Source organism: Strongylocentrotus purpuratus, unplaced genomic scaffold, assembly GCF_000002235.5.
Source record: "Strongylocentrotus purpuratus isolate Spur 01 unplaced genomic scaffold, Spur_5.0 spur5_scaffold_17, whole genome shotgun sequence".
Lineage (NCBI taxonomy): Eukaryota > Metazoa > Echinodermata > Echinoidea > Camarodonta > Strongylocentrotidae > Strongylocentrotus > Strongylocentrotus purpuratus.
Window position 1 is genome coordinate 489,216 of NW_022145602.1, and position 19,639 is coordinate 508,854.

At 41.9% G+C, this 19,639-nt stretch overlaps 2 protein-coding genes across 3 annotated transcripts; one reads left to right on the plus strand and one right to left on the minus strand.

Moving 5' to 3' along the window:
• Positions 1–1,647: 1,647 nt before the first annotated feature.
• LOC105444709 lies at positions 1,648–6,634 on the plus strand. Its single transcript, XM_011679320.2, has 3 exons — positions 1,648–1,792; positions 4,822–4,895; positions 6,131–6,634. The coding sequence occupies exons 2-3, from the start codon at positions 4,855–4,857 to the stop codon at positions 6,468–6,470; spliced, it is 381 nt and encodes a 126-aa protein (XP_011677622.1). The 5' UTR covers positions 1,648–1,792; positions 4,822–4,854; the 3' UTR covers positions 6,471–6,634.
• A 2,191-nt stretch (positions 6,635–8,825) lies between these two features.
• Positions 8,826–16,554, minus strand: LOC105444708. Of its 2 annotated transcripts, none has more exons than XR_004064553.1 (2): positions 9,663–16,554; positions 8,826–8,963 (listed from the first exon to the last, which is right to left on the minus strand). XR_004064553.1 is itself a non-coding variant. In XM_030988398.1 (2 exons), exon 2 carries the CDS (start codon positions 15,520–15,522, stop codon positions 10,093–10,095), a length of 5,430 nt encoding a protein of 1,809 aa, XP_030844258.1. In that variant the 5' UTR covers positions 15,523–15,723; positions 16,423–16,554; the 3' UTR covers positions 8,826–10,092. The 2 variants fall into 2 exon arrangements, 1 of the variants encoding a protein (XP_030844258.1); XM_030988398.1 differs by having other exon boundaries at positions 8,826–15,723; positions 16,423–16,554.
• Positions 16,555–19,639: the final 3,085 nt, after the last annotated feature.

The following is a 19,639-nucleotide window of genomic DNA, read 5'->3' on the forward strand; positions in this document are numbered from 1 at the left end:
AATTACGGTCAGAAGAGCATTCCAGGGGCCCGCCTTACAGCCCCTGGTGGGGTCCAGGGGGCGGAGCCTCCGGAACCACAAGCAAAATCCATGCCATTTCAGCAACATTTGCAAATCACTGGTATCGAATAAGAAATAAACCACGTTTGAATTTGATTTGGGGGGTCAACTCCCCCCCCCCCCCAAGTCCCATCAGTATGCCAGTGTGCATAGCACATACATGTGATCCTATTATGTTCTGTACGGCCCGAATTCACAACTTGGTTTGTAAAAAAGCGTCGAAACGCGTCATATGACACACATAAACCTAGGTTTGTCGACAAACCTCCTCTGTGAATTCGGGCCTCAAAGTCCGAACCGCGAGGTGTCTCAATATGGACCACACGGGAGGCTCTGTATTTTCAAACCCCTAAAAGGACCGGGGAAGAATTACTCGACCCCTATCTTTTCATATCAAATTTATTTAATTTCGACAAAAGGGGACCGTGTGTGTGTAATTGGGTTTTTACAGACGTGTATCCATCAGATATGATTATTTACGTTTGGGGATCGACCTTTAACATCACCATCCAAAAGACGTGACTCAGTTTCGAACCTGCGTCCTCGGCTGAATCAGTTTGTAACTTCCACTGTTAGATTACAGGCGCACGCCACAACGCCAATGGTACTCCGAAGGGTCAACATGAATAGAACCCCATATATTATACTGTACACAATGCAGAATTGTCACCTCTCAGATATGTGAATAGTTCATTAGTTCAAAAACCTTTTGAGACATAAATATGAAACTTCATGGACTTATTCTTTATGGGATACTCTATCTTTGAGCATGGATTACAATGCGTTTGATATCATCTTCGCTGACATTTCAAACCCATTCAAATCATATTCATGAACAGTATTGATTATCTGGCAGTCTTCACTACTTCGTGGAGGTGTGCTTGTGACATTGTTGCGAATATCACTTATTTGCATGACAAAGAACAAAGCAAAACAGTTTGCTATAAATCAGTAGGTTTGTCATACACTTGTATGCATACCAGAACTTACACTTTCGACTCTCTTAATATAAGGTAAAGACCAGTTTTGGAAAGACGCCCCCCTCTCAAAAAATGAAATGGAAGGTCTTATTACCAAGCATGTGAAAGAATATGTTTTGACTAATACGTGATGATACAAATTTTGTAAATTTTGTAAATTTGTATAGATATAGGGTAGTCCCATATACATATTTCTGTGTACAGTGCTTGTAACTTTACCATGACTTGGCCAAATTTTTAATCATTTTGGGATTCTAGAACCTTGCAGTACACACCAATACTTACAGGCTAGATGGTCAACCTTTTCTGATCGATTCCACAACGTTTATTCATAATGCAATCGCACGACCAGAACTAGTTTAAAATACCTTTAACTCTTGAAACTAAGATACGTGTAAACTGTAAAGACACGTATGTATCATATAACAAACTTAATGTATGGAAATAATTATTGATTAAGTAGACTAAATATGCCAATTGTTTCGGAACTTCTAGCTTTCATGGAAATCACATCGTATCGTCAAGAAAAGGTTTGAGAAGCCCTGATATGTACTACCTAGTACATTATGCACTCTCGTACAAGGCGTGGTGAATGGAGTGTCTTTCACATAACGCTGTTTAGCGGGGAATCCCATTAGCGGGGAATCCCAACTGACACGTCACTTCAAACTCTGGTACACTAAATCCCTCTCACTGCCTACATTCACTGCCACATATTGTATGCACTGAACAAGGAGCGGATATCCTGTTTGGTAATTAGTTAGTGATTGTGTATTGATACTATTATTATTGATATTATATCTCTTCATTTTCACGGTTGCACTGATATGCTCTTTTCTTGTAAATTGAAGTCTCAATTGGGGTCACTCTATTTGAATATGTGCAGGTGAATCGTATGATTAAAAAACTATTTTTTATTAGAGTGTCATTTTTCAATTGTTATTTTAATTCACCGAAGTGCTATTCTTTTACAAATGTTGATTTTCATTGGGCTTTCTCTATTTAATATTTGAAGGTGAACCGTAAACTATGTTTGTGTGATTAAGCGCCACATCGAGTAACTTACTGACTTCTTTTAAATGCCATTTCATGATTGACGTTCAAATACACGGTTATAATTTTTTTGTGCAAATGATTGAGCTGAATTGAGTTTGCACTATTTAGTTCGTTTGCATTCTCTGGTAACTCGTCGAGTAACAATAGCTATTGGAATGCTTTTTCATAGTTGTTATTTTAATTCACTTAAATGCTTTTTTTTGGGGAAATCATTAAGCTTCATTGAGTTTGCTCTATGTAAGTATTAGAAGGCGCCAATAGGGGTATGTTACGAGCAGGCGCGTACGCAGGGGGGGGGTGTTTGGGGGGTTAAACCCCCCTTTTTTTTTTAAATTAATTAAAAAAAAAAAAAAAAAAAAAAAAAATTACCCCCATGGCTGACCTAAGAAAGGTGACCTTACCCCCCCCCCCCCCCCCCAACGGAGCAAAATGTCAAATTTTCAAATTTCGAGACCAAATATAAAAAAAAGTGTCCTCTTACCCCCCCCCCCCCCCCCCCCCCCACTAAGCGACTTTTCGGCTGGCTGAGTCGTTGCGATTTTTTTGGGAGCAAAAAAAAAAAAAAGTGTCCGCTTACCCCCCCTCCCCCCCCCCCCCCCCCCCCCCCCCCCCCCCCCACTCAGCGACTTTTCGGCTGGCTGAGTCGTTGCGATTTTTTTGGGAGCAAAAAAAAAAAAAAGTGTCCGCTTACCCCCCCCCCCCCCCCCGACTGAGCGACTTTTTGGCCGTCGCGATTTTCAAATTTTCCTGAGTCGTTGCGAAATTTTGGACCCGATTTTAAACCCCCCCCCCCCCCCCCCCCTTGAAAAAATCCTGCGTACGCCACTGGTTACGAGTGGTAGGATACGGCGCCGTACGCCCCCGATATCTTTAGTAACGAGACGGTACGCACAGGAGACGGAGTGTTTAACCAACTGTGACGGGTCTCGCACTCTTGTTACCGTCGTGATATTTAAGCGCTTTCGCTGTCTGCTAAAGGCGACGGGGACGCAAAGCCGTATCCAATTCTCGCGCTGAACTGCACGCCTGCTGCCTTTTGGTGCTAGTGCTCTAGGGCCTTGAGGCTTGGCCGGAGCGCAAGGGCAATGGACGCCGGTGGGCTGTAGTGCACAGCGTGCAGGCACGTCATGCATAACGATGAAAAAGGTCCCCCAAAGTAGGCCTAAACGGCCAAACCATCAATTTATTGTAGATTGGGGTATAGAATAAGCTACTAATCGAACAGACATTGGAATCACTAGTAGATTCCCTGTTTTTATCTTCAGTAGTCATCGTAGTGCCCTGCATTGTTAGATCTAGATAACAATTATTTGTCAGCTCCTCTCTCTTACGTCGTGTTTAGGGAACGAACGCTATGTTGGCCGAGTACCGTTCCGAAAATCGACGGGACGGAGAGATTTCAGATTCGCGCATGCGCAGTTCGTTTTTTTCGCTCGCGTTACCGTCTCCTGTGCGTACCGTCTCGTTACTAAAGCGCCCTGATCGAGAGATACTTGCGGCGGACGCAGACAATCTGAGGTGGCCCCAGGGTTACCCTAGGGCGTATCCGTATCTTTACAGGCCGTATGGGTCGACGTGGGATTAATACATGGAGTTATAACTGTTTTCATTTCTAGGTTCCCCGTAGCGATTAGACACGCCGTAGCCATGCCGTAGAGTGGTTCCACGGCGACTGTACGTCGAGCGTACGGTAGCCTCGCGTAATATAATTATACTCCCCCCCGCTTATTCACCGGATGGCTGAGTCAGCTCCAAAAAAAATTCCTCAAAAACTAGAAGAAAAAATTACCGGCCGGCGCAAAAAAAAAAATCCTCAAAAACTAGACACAAAAAAATAAGACGGTAACATATATTTTACTTTTTTTTAACCCCCCCCCCCGCTTATTCACCGGCCGGCTGAGTCAGCTCAAAAAAAAATTCCTCAAATACTGGACAAAAAAAAATGTGCACTTACCATACCCCCCCCCCCCCCCCCCCTCGCTTATTCACCGGCCGGCTGAGTCAGCTCAAAAAAATTCCTCAAAAACTGGACAAAAAAAAAATGTGCACTTACCATCCCCCCCCCCCCCCCCCGCTTATTCACCGGCCGGCTGAGTCAGCTCAAAAAAAATTCCTCAAAAACTGGACAAAAAAAAAATGTGCACTTACCATCCCACCCCCCCCCCCCCTCCCCCCCCCCCCCCCCCCCCTTATTCACCGGCCGGCACAAAAAAAACTTCCTCAAAAACTGGACAAAAAAAAAATACGATAGTAACATAAATTTTACCTTTTTTTTTGTAACCCCCCCCCCCCCCCAGCTCAAAAAAAAAAAAATCCTCAAAAACTGGACCAAAAAAAAATGTGCTCTGACCCCTTCCCCCCCCCCCCCCCTCTTATTTACCGGCCGGCGTAAAAAAAAAGCTCTAACTTATAAAGATGGTGGTCTCTTGCGTTTTTCCATTTTGAAATGATGTGTCAGCTGTGTTTTTTAAAGGTATAATTATTTAATTAAGTTATATTATGATATAATTATATATCATTTGTTAATGATATTGCACCTAGTTTGGTATATTACTTTCTATTATGTTGAAAAATGCAGAAATAAAATCAAACAAACAAACCATTATCACCATCACCACCATCATCATCTCCATCACCATCATCACCACTACCACCATCATCATCGGCGTCGTCATTTTTTTCATTCTCGTATTTTTTTTTAAATCTCTCTTTTACCACTTATCAGTATCATTGGAAAGCGATCATCATCTCAATAATCATGAAGAAGTTGGCTGCTCTGTTTCTCGTGTTTCTTATCTTGTAAGTATATACTACTAATACTTCTTATACTACTGCTACTAATACTTCTACTTCTAATACAACTACTGAACTATAATAGCTAGGGTAGTCCACTGCCTGCATGGACTGTTTCCGTGTCGCGCGCCCAATCTGCTGAAAAAAATAACACACCCCAACACTAAACCACAGTCCTTGCCTTTCATTCTCACCCTCGACGGGTGTGTTTTCGGGGGTGGCTGCATGTATGGGAGGAGAACATTAATGATTAAAGAATAACAAATATATTAAAACGGACAGAATCTGTCGGGGTGCATGGTTGCCCAAATCCTTCGTCTCAAGTCTGCTCTGTTCCCTGTTTGAACGGCTGGCACATTTAGTTTCCTCATTATCTCTTTTAATATCCATCCAACGAGATCTCGACATTCCTTTGCCCCCGCTAATTCCTTCCACTGCTCTGGTCATAATGTCCTCTGCTGGTTTCCTTCATCAAACTTGGTGTCCAAACCATCTCAATCCTCTCTCCATAACCTTCTCCAGCCGAGCAGGATGTTAACTACCTTAAGCTCCTTTCTTATTTCCCTGCTGCTTCTTCTTACCCCTATTATACATGTAGTATCATCCTCATCATCAAATAGCAATCATCTTCATCATAATGATCATCGTCATTATAATAATCACCATCATCATAATCATCATCATCATTGGTATCATACATTTACATTCCTCAGTGTCCCTTTCAAATCTGGTAAGCTCCCTTTTACATAACTGTCAAAAGAAGTGCCTATAATTAGTGTCTATAGATGCACTGTTTTACCTGTGATAGCTGTCTTTTTTTCATAATTTATGTAACAAGTAAAGTACTGCTTTTTTATCTGAACTTCTTTCTCTGTTTGTAATAAAAAGTGCCCTTCACCCCTCTAATAATTGCCCCTTTTTTAGTTCTGATAGATGCCCATTTCAAAATCTGATACAGTTGTGTAGATGACAATGCGATTAATGTCAATTAATAGGGACAAAGTGACTCTTTTCAAAAGAAAAAACTGGCACTTATCAGTGCCGAAAATGTACCCTTCAGTTAGAATGTAAATACGTCACCTTAGATTTCGTTTTCCTTTGTTGAATGATCCTAATATGTATGTGTGTGTTTGGATATCAATCCATAAAACTGAATTTTAATTTGAATCATTGTTATCAATACCATGATCATGTTCTAATTGCCTTAACTTCTTTCTTGTCTCTGAATCAATCTCATTCAGGAGCAGCGCCAATGCGAACCTGTTGCCAACCGTCCTGTGGGAAGCCCAAGCAGCCGCGGTAGGAGGAGGTCCTGCAGGGCTTGTCCATATCGGCTATACACCGATCGGTATTGTTGCTGTGTTATTTGGCGCTGTGTTATTTGGCGAGGCAATGATGTCAACTGCCATTGCCGAAATCAATCTGCTGTCAGACGTCCTGTGGGATGTTGTCGGCTACACAACGGCCGATATAACTGCTGGGTCATTTGCCGTCGCCAGTGGGGGAGGTGTGGCCGCAGGGGGTTTGGTCGCTACGCTCCAAGCCGCTGGAGCAGCCGGTTATGTGGCACCCAAGCTTTAATTGATGATTAGAAGTTATTCATTTTGATGATTAGAATGTTTGATGTAACATAGATCATCCTTGGCTTTAGCTGAGTTAATCAAACGGTAATGTTAGCTAAGTCAATTAAATTTAGCATAGTGTACCCTATATGTCAATTTTCCCGTTGTACCCTAATCTTAAAAGTTATCTCTCCTCCAGGTATAATTATCTCTGTTAGATGGCTGTTTTCATTTAATAGATTTTGTCTGCTTTCTGTTTCACACAGTTGTATCTGTTGTACATGTTTTTTCAACTGTATTATTTATAGCTCCAATATGAGCGTCATGCTTGACGGACCTAAGCGCTTAATTTATAAGAAGCCACCATAATCATAATTATTATTATCGTTATTATTATTATTATTATTATTATCATTGATATTATTATTTTTGTTGTTATTATAATCATCATCATCATCAGCATCATCATTAGTATGAGTATAATTATTATTATATTCCACATAGAAAGAATCTTGCGCTACGATTGGTCAAAAGTAAATCACGTGATGAAAGATAGTTCGCCCATCATTGATGGGAGAAGAAAAGTTCGTTGCACTGTGTAGATGGTAGTACTCTCTACACAGTCCCGTACGCGTTATTTTTTTCTGCGGCACAGATTGGGGCTTTATTTTTAAAAAGGGGTCTTGATTTAACCCTAACCCTAACCCTAACCCTAAAATTTCCCATAGGCTCAACACGCACCTTACCCCCAACCTGTGCCGCAGAAAAAAATAACGCGTCCCGTACACAGTACAACGCTCTTTCTTGTATACGATGCGTATACGTACGTACGTAAGTGCTACATGCACTGTACGTATCGTACACCGTTTGCTAGCTCTAAATGGGTGATTTGTTGCTCTAAATTGACGAAAGAAGTGAAATGTTTCCAATGTGGAATATAAAGCAAATAATCACCTTTTGGTTTCAGGCGATGGCAAACTATCACTCCCTCGGCGATCAGAATGTATCTTTCCTCAGCTTCCGGATCGCCTCGGAAGTGATAGTTTGTCCCATCACCTTCACCAACGGTAATTATTTGCTTATTATTATTATTATAATTATTAATATTATTATAATCATCATTATTTTGTAGATAGTTTAACATCATTGATCTTATTTGCATTTTAAGATTGCATGATTATAATTTTTGCACTATAGCTTCAAGAAACTTTGACTTATTTAATTACATAAAGACAAAGCCCCGAACTGTCTAGGGGAGGGACAAGTAGCAAAATTCTCCGACAAGCAAACAAACTTAGGAGAGAATAAACATGTATAATTAGCACATCGTAACTCTATTTTTATGCCAGATTTTATTTGGATGGGGAAATGATGCAGGCCCTTGCTCCTGAATCCTCCTGGTTGAACGTTGAACATAATAAGGGCTAGTAGATATTCCCCTTTCATCATTGTTCCATAATTAGATTGCACAATATTATTGTTAAATGAAACTTAAATTGCTTCCATTAATTTTAAATACAATACTTGTGTTCAACCCAAGTTCATGTTGAAGTGATATCGTAGTCTTCAGTTACTCCTTTTGTCATGCATGATGACTAATACATTTTAGAGAAGAAAAACAAAACAAAATTGGTATGATGATGCTCCTGATGTAGAGCAACGTCGATCTGGCGCTGCTCAGTGGCTGCCTGGCTCACGATCAATTGGGCAAAAAGAATTTCCATTTTCGGTATAACTTAATAAAATTTGGAGTAGACTTTAAAAGATTATTATTATTATTATTATTGGGCCTATGGTATATATAAAGGAAAAAAACACCAAACAAATTTCTGAATTGTATTTTTTCAGATCGCGGAGAAGATCAAAGAATAATAAAAATGTTTGTATTGAAAAAGATAGAGGGGCCACGAGAAGATCTGGGTCATTGGTGGGGGTGTTCCCTTGTAGGGTACAGCGCCATCTATACACAGAGTTTAGCCAAACCGAGAAGATCTGGGCCAATGGGTGGGGGTGTTCCCTTGCTTGTAGGGTACAGAGCCATCTATACACAGAGTTTAGCCAACCCGGTTCGAGTTGGACACAATATGGCGACTACTGCTTTGTTGGGCAAGCACAAAACAAAAGAATATACGTCATGTTGTGACCCAGTGAAACCAAGTTGGCCAAACTCTGTCTATAGATGGTTCTGGAAGGGTGTGGTCACATGCCACTGATGATCCTTGACTACATTTGCCACTCCATACCCAGGAGAGAAATTGGGACCTGGCAGAGTGACGAATGCATTTATGTTAGTAATGGCCATTTGCCCTCACGGTGACATGGTAGGAATACTCCCTGTGAACGCGCCAATAAAGGAAACGTTGCAAACGACTTGTTGAGTTCTTATTTCTCTTTATTTCGGTTCTTTTGTAACAAGTCATCTTCATTTAGCGATTCAGCAATCCAATTAGCGAATCATCATCTTCAGCAATCCAATTAGCGAATCATCATCAGCAATCCAATTAGCGGTTCACTGTAAACAACAACAAAGTAACAAAGCATTATAAACATATGCATCATATAAACAGAATTAAATGCATGTAACCCTGTCTACATTACAGTGAATCTTGTAAATACTCTTGACATATAAACGTAAAACGTGATGTTTATATACGAAATAAACTCCAAAAAGAATGTAACTATCCAGCTATACAGTGTATTCATTTATGTCTCTGCTTGATATATATATCTTCATAAATTCCTGTGCTTAGAATGTGCCTGTAATGCACGGTGTTCTACAGATACGGCTTCATAATGCCCCCTTAATTAAGCAATTACAAAGTAGTCTATGTGATTCCAGACCCTATACAACTGACATCAATAATATTCCCTCAGAAACGGTTCTACACACTCCTTATAATGGTAATTAACCTCTTTTAACTCTTACAAGCTGTGCAAGTCACTATAACATATCATACGAATTAAATCATGCACCATCTTAGAGCTTGTTTATATGAATAAACCCCTTTATGCACGACACATACCTGGGTGCAATGCGTTTCATAGCCCCATAGCAACACATAGGCTTCTGTACATAACGTTGCGTTAATCATCCAAAATCAACTCACTATTTGCACATAATTCACAGGAAATGAACAATCATATGAAACTACTAGTTTCATATATTTGACAGTAAATCAGTTATCTACAGTAATCATGTATCGTAGCTTACCAACTATTTGTTCATCCGGAGCAAAGTCATGAATTCTATGGTAACAAACATCAAGTCTGATGCCTTTGACTAGGCTTTCTGTTGCACAAATTTTCTTAACGCCACAGATGGCGCTATACAAGTTTCGCGCCGCTACATTCCGGCCCCAAATGATTTACCTATCCTTAAATCATTTTCTACATTACCATAAAGCGGCATGCATTAAACTATGAATGAATTACAGTAACATTTGGTATGCATTAACGCAATGACGATACCTGTAAAATATCTGAAAGCAAAAACAAACATCCATTTAACTTTCACAAATCTTGTCAAAACTGTTTGCATAAACAATTCAAACTGTGACATACATGCAAGTTAGTAATGTTAGAAATTCTTTGAACAATAACATATAAATGTTTCACATCATATATAACAACCTTCGTTGTGTTTAGGAAGAAGCCTCTACATTGGCTTCCAAGAGGCACAGCTTTGAAATTGGCCTCTTGTAATATCGAGGCCCTACTCGAACCTCTACTTGTCTTACAAGGCCACGCTTGTCTGGATAGGTCGTTAACACTCTTCCGATGGGCCACTGTCCACGAGGGGTACTTTCGTTGACCACTAGAACCAGATCGTCGACTTCAAAGTTTCTGTTTGGTCTAGTCCATTTCTGACGTTGCTGCAACAGGGGTAAGTATTCCTTGACCCATCGGGTCCAAAACTGCCCTGCTAGGTACTGGACTTGGCGCCAGTGTCTCCGTAGATGGCAGTCTTCTTTCACAAAGATCCCTGGTGGCAGACTTGGGTTCTTACGAAGCAACAACAAATGATTCGGGGTCAATGGCTCATCATCTCTGGAGTCCATGCTCAGGTGAGTAAGAGGCCTTCCATTCAATATTGCCTCTACTTCTGTGAAGAGGGTAAGTAGCGCTTCGTCTGTAAGCGTCTGCTGTGGGAGACTGGTCAAGATTTTCCTCACTGACCGTATGATCCTCTCCCATACACCTCCCATGTGGCTTGCTCCTGGCGGGTTGAAGTGCCATGCAATGCCCTTCTGTGTGAGGTATCGGTTCACTCTCTCGGAATTCAGCCCTGCAAGAGCATCCTTTAGCTCCTTCTGACCCCCCTTGAAATTGGTGCCATTGTCACTGAATATAGCCTTGGGTTGACCTCTACGGTTGATGAAGCGACGCAGTGTTTGTATGAATGAGTCAGTCTCCAAGCTATAAGCCATCTCAAGATGCACTGCCCTGGTAGATAAACATGTAAAGATACATCCATACCTCTTCTGTGTACTGCGACCATGCTTCGTCGGGAATGGGCCAAAGTAATCAAGCCCTGTATTCGTAAAAGGTGGTTCTCCCGGAGTAACTCTCTCTTCCGGCAAATCAGCCATGAATTGCTGGCCTCTTGAAGCATTACGCTTCCTGCATTTGAAGCAGTTACCTATGGTGTGACGGACTGTAGCACCTCCCTTGTTGATCCAAAATCTTTCTCTGAGAGAGGTCCATGTCGAACCCATACCACAGTGTCCAACCTTCTGATGATGATGAACCACTAGAAGCTTGGTAACGTGGTGATCGTTGGGAAGAATCATTGGATGTTTCTCGTCATTCAGAATAGGAGCCTTGCTTAATCTCCCTCCTACTCGTAGCAGTCCGTCAACCATGACAGGATTCAGCTTCTCAAGGGGATTTCCTTGTTTCCTGGTTTTCTTCTCTATCCCCTTCACGTACTCATCAGGAAATGAGTGTCTCTGTACGTGTTTGATCACTTCGACCTCTGCATTGTTCAATTCCTGAACTGTCAAGCTTCCTCTTTCTGCCAAGTTGCCCGTTCCTTTGGACCGCAAGTATTGCTTGTACCGTAGTAGCCATGCAATTCCTCGCTTCAGACGATCCCATGATGAGTACCTTGTCATTAGATCATCTATCTCGTCATGTGAGCTGGTAGCGTAGACATGAGTTTTCTTCACCTCACTGTCATTCTGAAGATCAAGTTCTGGTACATCTTCCTTCTTCAAACTTGCTGGATCTTCCGGCCAGACTTCCTTTTCTTGTAACAAGAACTCAGGTCCTGTAAGCCATCTATCCAGGCTTCTTGCAGGGATACCCCGTGAACCATCATCTGCTGAGTTCCTGAGGGTGTCGACGTGTCTCCACTGTCGTTTGTCACTGATCTTGTGGATCTTCGCAACCCTGTTGGCCACAAAGGTACGAAACCTGCGACTCTCATTGCTGATGTAGAGCAGGACCGATGTTGAATCTGTCCAGTATGTCACACGGTCAATTGGTATTCTGAGTTCTTCCTGAATGATTTGGTACAGTTGAACAGCCAATACTGCTGCTGACAACTCTAGTCGCGGTATGGTCATCTTCTTTAATGGACAGAGTCTGGTCTTTCCCATCACAAAGGCAGTGTGAATCTGTCCTTCCTTACCCACGATCCTCAAGTACGCACATGCTGCGTAGGCTCGCTCTGAAGCATCACAAAATATGTGTAGCTCATTGGTAACACCTTCAAAGTCTGTTGGCTTGTAACAGCGCTCAATGTTGATGGATGTTAATTCTGGAATTTCAGCCAACCACTTCTCCCATCGCTGTAATTCCTCCTGGCCCACTTCTTCATCCCAACCTTTGCCTTGGGCACACAAATCTTGAAGAAGTATCTTGGCAGTTACTATGAATGGAGCGACGAATCCTAACGGGTCATAGAGGGAACTCATTGAAGATAGGATCCCTCTTCTTGTTGCTGGAACTTCCTTGGGTTTAACCTTGAAGCTAAATGTGTCTGTCTCCATGTTCCACATGATCCCAAGCGTCCTCTCAATCGGTAAGTGGTCTAAGTCTAAATCAACGACAGAGGCTGCCCTTTCTGATGTCTCTACTGTAGACAGGACTTCCTTGTCGTTACTAACCCACTTGGTTAGTCTAAATCCACCTCTTCTTAGTAGCTCATTCAGCTGAGGGATGAGCTTCTTGGCCTCTTCTCTCGTGGAAACTGACTTGAGACAGTCATCCACATAGAAATTGTCCAACACTGTCTCAGCTACTCCTTCATCAAAGTCTCTCTTGTTGTCTTGCACTGTCTTGTTAATCGCAAAGCCAGCACAGCTTGGCGACGATGTTGCCCCAAACAAGTGCACCAACATCTGATACTCTACAGGGGGCTTCTCCAAGTCTCCTTCCTCCCACCATAGGAACCTCAGTGCATCGATATCCTGTGGTGAAACTCTCACTTGGTGAAACATTCCTTCGATGTCACTAGCGAGGGCTATCTTGTCTTGCCGGAAACGCAGCAGTACACCAACCAGCTTGTTAGTGTAGTCTGGACCCTGGAGTAACTGGCTGTTCAATGAAGTCCCTTGAAACTCAGCAGCACAGTCATAAACTATCCGTAGCTTATCTGGCTTCAGCGGATTAATTACTGGGTGGTGTGGCAGGTACCACACACGCCCTACTGGCTCTCTGCCTTCGCCAACCTTGCAGGCAAATCCTTTTCTTATATATTCCCCCATTACAGAGGAATACTTCTGGTGAAGGGAACCATTCTTCTGTAGCCGCTTCTTCAGGCTCTGCAGTCTCGAACCTGCTTGCTGTCTGTTGTTGGGTAACACTGGTGGACACTGACGCCATGGCAAACCGATCTCATAGTGTCCATCTATATACTTCACAGTTTTCTCCATGATGGTTCTAGCCTTCACATCTTCCACTGATTCACCAACTCTTTCATCTCCTGGACCAGAGTCCATCTCCCAAAACCGCTTCACTTGATTATGAAGCTCCTCAGCTGAGATGTGGTGAATTCCGTACGAGTTTCTGTGACTTGAGCTTGATGCAGGTCCAATCAACGTCCATCCCAAAGGCGTTCTGATCGCATAGGGATCTTTCTTTTGACCCCTCCTTTCTTCCTCTACCCAGAATGCTTCTGGGGTGTCGCCTCCTATCAGGAGCTGAACCTTTGCTTGGCCTGCTGTCACTAGTTGAATGCCCTGAAGATGAGGCCACTTATCGACATCTTCCTGACATGGTATACTTCTGGACGATATGGGTAGAACATCAACAGTCCACATCCTGTCCACATCGATCTTAGTGTCTTCTTGCAAGCCTTGAATGGTCATGCTAACTTCCATTCCTTTCCTTGGAGTGTTCACTCCATTGATTGTAGTCAACCTGAATTCCTTGTTGACTCCGACAATTCCCAGTTCCTCTGCAAGTCTCTTTTCACAAAGGGACGTATCACTTCCTTCATCAAGGAGTGCCCAAGTCGTAACCTCCTTGGCTCCATGACGCACCTTCACAGGAAGTACTCTTAAGCGTACGTCAGCTCTTCCTCTAATTGTATGGCATTCCACACCAGTTGTCACTCCGGCCCCGTTCTGCTGACTTGGGCTGTCTTCATTGTTCTTCTGGTTGGGGCCTTCCTTCCTTTCAAAGTGCAACCATGTGTGGTGTTTCCATTTTAGACTGCATCCTTCTTTCTTACAGGTCGAGTCTGAGGGACAGTTCCTTGCTAGGTGTGCCTTCTTAAGGCAATTAAAACAGATGCCACTCTTCTTTAGGAAGATAAATCTCTCCTTCTGAGGCAAGTCCCTTAGCTTGAAACAGGTTTCCAACTGGTGCTCCTTCTTGCAGCATGGACATGCTTCCTTTCTGTTATTAGGCCTGTCAGTTCCTCCTTCCATTGCGAAGGATGAAGCTCTGCCTCCCACGCTCCCTTTCTGTCGCTTTGCACTTGAACTTGACTTGAATGACTGTCCGATATTCTTCCCGAACACGTTGCTTGCTATCTTAGCCTCCTGTTCGATAAAGTCTGTCATATGGCTAAAGTTGGGAATTACAGACTGCTCCATGGCTACGTGAGCCTTAGATGCCCACCTGGCTTGTAGGTGAACAGGCAGAAGGCTCTGTATCTTAAGCAGTGTGTCCGTTGAGCTCATGTCCGCTGAATAACCCATCTGTGATGTGGACATTTGACATCTCCTCATATCTCTGGCTAGATCCCATAAGGCCTGACTGTCACTTGGGCGCAGGTTGGCTCGGCAGATCACCCTGTCGACGTGTGCCTTCGCTACTATGTAGTTCTGTCCGAATTGATCTTGTAGGATGCTGCGAGCTCTTGAATATCCAGTATCGGGATGTAACAAAATACAATTCTCTATAGCCTCCCTTGCCTTGCCTGTACAAAATTGTATTAAATAGGTTAGTCGCATCCTGTTATCTTGCACCTTGTGCTCAATGTTAACATCAAAACAATTACAAAAGCTCCAATAATCAATAGGGTTACCGGAAAAACAAGTCATATCAGGTTTGGGCAGGTGCATTGCCATCATCATCTCAGACAAATTATGTTCTACAGAATTTACATTCTTATTACATGTATATGCATTTGGCATTGTATGTTCACCCAACACTCTTTGGGAAGTAACATCCTGATTCTCATTACAAATATCTACCGGTACAACATTCCCTGTACACCATTCAGCAGTTCTTTGCTGAGTTTGACCTTCTGGAATTTGTAACAGTTCTTGTGGCTTTGTTTCATGTTCTTGCCACAATTTTGCTTCAGCTTCGGCGTTCTCAAGTTCATTTTCAATCTTGAGTCTATCAAGTTTTTCGTTGAGTTCAAACTGTTCTCGTTTTAGTTTATGTTCTCTCTGTAGCTGTACTACCTTCATCCTAGCAAGCTGCCGCTTCACCTCGGCTTCTCTCATCTTCACGCTTGAGGAGATGCTCGCCCTGAAGGCCATCGATTTCACTTCAGCGTCCCTGGATGCTCTGGTTTCACTCCTTGCCGTTGCATCCCCGTCAACGCCGTTCTTTGGCTCTCCAGCTTCCGACCCCTCATGCTGGTTGCTTGCTTGGACCTTCTCCGACATCTAGAACGAAGTTGTGAACTTTTGTGTGAACGCGCCAATAAAGGAAACGTTGCAAACGACTTGTTGAGTTCTTATTTCTCTTTATTTCGGTTCTTTTGTAACAAGTCATCTTCATTTAGCGATTCAGCAATCCAATTAGCGAATCATCATCTTCAGCAATCCAATTAGCGAATCATCATCAGCAATCCAATTAGCGGTTCACTGTAAACAACAACAAAGTAACAAAGCATTATAAACATATGCATCATATAAACAGAATTAAATGCATGTAACCCTGTCTACATTACAGTGAATCTTGTAAATACTCTTGACATATAAACGTAAAACGTGATGTTTATATACGAAATAAACTCCAAAAAGAATGTAACTATCCAGCTATACAGTGTATTCATTTATGTCTCTGCTTGATATATATATCTTCATAAATTCCTGTGCTTAGAATGTGCCTGTAATGCACGGTGTTCTACAGATACGGCTTCATAATGCCCCCTTAATTAAGCAATTACAAAGTAGTCTATGTGATTCCAGACCCTATACAACTGACATCAATAATATTCCCTCAGAAACGGTTCTACACACTCCTTATAATGGTAATTAACCTCTTTTAACTCTTACAAGCTGTGCAAGTCACTATAACATATCATACGAATTAAATCATGCACCATCTTAGAGCTTGTTTATATGAATAAACCCCTTTATGCACGACACATACCTGGGTGCAATGCGTTTCATAGCCCCATAGCAACACATAGGCTTCTGTACATAACGTTGCGTTAATCATCCAAAATCAACTCACTATTTGCACATAATTCACAGGAAATGAACAATCATATGAAACTACTAGTTTCATATATTTGACAGTAAATCAGTTATCTACAGTAATCATGTATCGTAGCTTACCAACTATTTGTTCATCCGGAGCAAAGTCATGAATTCTATGGTAACAAACATCAAGTCTGATGCCTTTGACTAGGCTTTCTGTTGCACAAATTTTCTTAACGCCACAGATGGCGCTATACAAGTTTCGCGCCGCTACACTCCCAAAGGGAGTGGAGATGGTGCACATTGTGCGTGAATAAATCCAATGACCGGGGTAATACTGTTATGTGCTTAGAGACGGTATTTCGTTATTATTAGTATTATACGTAGTAATAGTAGTAGTAGTAGTCGTCGTCGTCATAGAATCATCATTATTATTATTGCTATTATTATTATTATTATTATTATTAATTTCATTATTATTATTATCATTATTATTATACTCCTTACAATATCATCCTATTCATTTGATTCTAGCAAAGAGAGAGAAAGAGAGGGGGAAAAGATCGGAGATTGACTCAAGGAGAGAGACAGGGGGTAGGGGTAGACGAGCGAATAAAGAGAGGGGAAAGGGAAGGAGGAGGAAGAGAGAGATCGAGAGGATGGGATGGGTGGACGATGAAAAGGAGAGAGGGAGAGGGGCATGGGTGGACGAGTGATTTAAAAGGAGAGAGGGAGAGAGAGAGAGAGAGAGAGAGAGAGGATGGGTGGACGATGAGTGATTTAAAGGGAGAGAGGGAGAGGGGGCATGGGTGGACGAGTGATTTAAAAGGAGAGAGGGCGAGAGAGAGAGAGAGAGAGAGATAAGAGAGAGAGAGAGAGAGAGGATGGGATGGGTGGACGATGAGTGATTTAAAAGGAGAGATGGAGCGGGGAGGAGGAAGAGAGAGGGGCATGGGCGGACACAACACATTAGAGAACGAAAGGGGGAAGGAAGGGAGAGGCGGATGAGTGAATTAAAGAGAGAGAGAGAGAGAGAGAAATCGACAGATAAGGGATGGCCAGGTTGAACAATAAGTTGGGTTTAGCCATTGATGAGGTAGGCTACTCGTTTTGCACAACGTATGTGTTTCGTTTTATCTGATTCTCTCTAAAATATAATGTTCACGAGTAGAAATTTAAATTTAGATTTTTTTATCGCTCGAAATCTAAACGTCTTCGTTCAACTTAAATACGTTTTCAGCACCCACTGCTTCTAGTGAACCAACAACCAATATACATTGTAGACCTATACGTCTAAGACCTCGAGGGAGAACAGAGCCATTATGTTACTGGTTCTGAATATAGAGCAATCTTAAAGTTAATACAAAGTTTTGGTATGGGGTCATGAATTTGGTTCAAATGAACATATTGGAAGCATATGCGATATTCCGCAGTGATCGTTGTCACGGTTGAAATCGAGTCTAAAGTTATAAAATTGTAAATAATAAACTCGTTATGATGTATAGCTCCCTCTCAAGGTCAAGATATTAATTAAGCTATAAAACAATTTTTCTTGACTAAAATCGACCAATTAGCTATTCCCGTTTAGAAATTATATATCCCAACTACATATTCTGAGAATTTCATGGTCACAGCTACCATTGTACGGCCATAGGCGCTATTTGAAATTTATCAAAATGTGTTTTAGGGGCTAAAGTTTCTAGTGCTTTTAAAACATCCACAGGGGCATCCAAATATATCAAAATTGTAAAGAATCACTATCCGCCAAATTTTCAAAATTTCCCGAAACTTTGTATTACCTTTAACGTATATTCTTTGAATTATTGATTTGCCTATTTCTTAACCTTCATATGTATTGATTCGGATCTATTCAGTTTTTCACCCGTTATGCTCTACATATTGTAACGAAACCGTTACAAGGGATGGCCAGGTTGAACAATAAGTTGGGTTTAGCCATTGATGAGGTAGGCTACTCGTTTTGAAATTTATCAAAATGTGTTTTAGGGGCTAAATTTTCTAGTGCTTATAATACATCCACAGGGGCATCCAAATATATCAAAATTGTAAAGAATCACTATCCGCCAAATTTTCAAAATTTCCCGAAACTTTGTATTACCTTTAACGTATATTCTTTGAATTATTGATTTGCCTATTTCTTAACCTTCATATGTATTGATTCGGATCTATTCAGTTTTTCACCCATTATGCTCTACATATTGTAACGAAACCGGTTCCTGTCGATGTTCTTCCCAGCAGTTTATCTTGTCAGGATGCCTCCTGCTGGCAGGTTTTCCTAGTCCGGTATAAATTTCGCCGTGGATCCGTTTGGCAGAGATATACTGCCCCGTTGACGTTGACACCACCTCTCTGACCACCGTCCAGTCGACACTACCAGACCGTCACAGGTCTGTACTTCACCACCGTCTACTACCAACCGTTGTACCGTCGTGTACCACCAGCCGACTAAACCATTCCGCTTCTGCACCTGTCAAACGTCTATACCAGCCTGCTTGTGCATGTAACTCCAATTGGCCGCACCAGTTTGCTTCATGCACCTTTCAGACGTCTATACCAGTCTGCTTGTGCATGCAACTTCAATTGGCCGCACCAGTTTGCTTCATGCATGCACCTTCAAACAACCAGACCGTCTGTCTTTGTACAGTCAGCTTACTCGACCATGCCACTGGCTCTGCTACGCAGTAGTCCCTACCATCCGTCTACTCCAGACCACGATCACTGGACCAACGAAAGAGCAACCCCTGGTATTGTCTAATGCTAGAACGCAAAAGACCCAACAAGCACAACCTAGATCCTAACCATGGTCGTCACCTAAGATCAGAAATCAATCTTAGGCTTCCTCATGGAAAGACATGCAAACGATCATATCAATCATTTCGTTGCACGCAATACTTTATTGGGCAAATATCCAAACATAGTCTGATTGCTTTGCAGTGTAAATGTGTCCAGTGGGCGACGGCAATTATGTAGACCTAGTCAGGAAACTCTTTGAAAGGTGAGACACTTGATTTATATATACATTTTTTAGACATTTGTTATTCTCGTTAGGTTTCCAAGAACTTTACATAAACATTGATATAACTTCACTTTCCAATATCAGATTGAAACAAACCATATATCAAATGAAAGCACTAGTTTTAATTTATAAAACTAAACAAAAGAGAACAAGTAATTATTCATGGTAGAAAAGTAATTAGACTAAAACTGTCGAAAACATGCACGATCAAACATTCTTGAAATTGACACGTGACTATAGCGTCGTATATTTAACTTGAATTACGCCATCTACGCCGAAATAGCTATCTACGAAATGAAACCAATTTCGTGACAATATTGT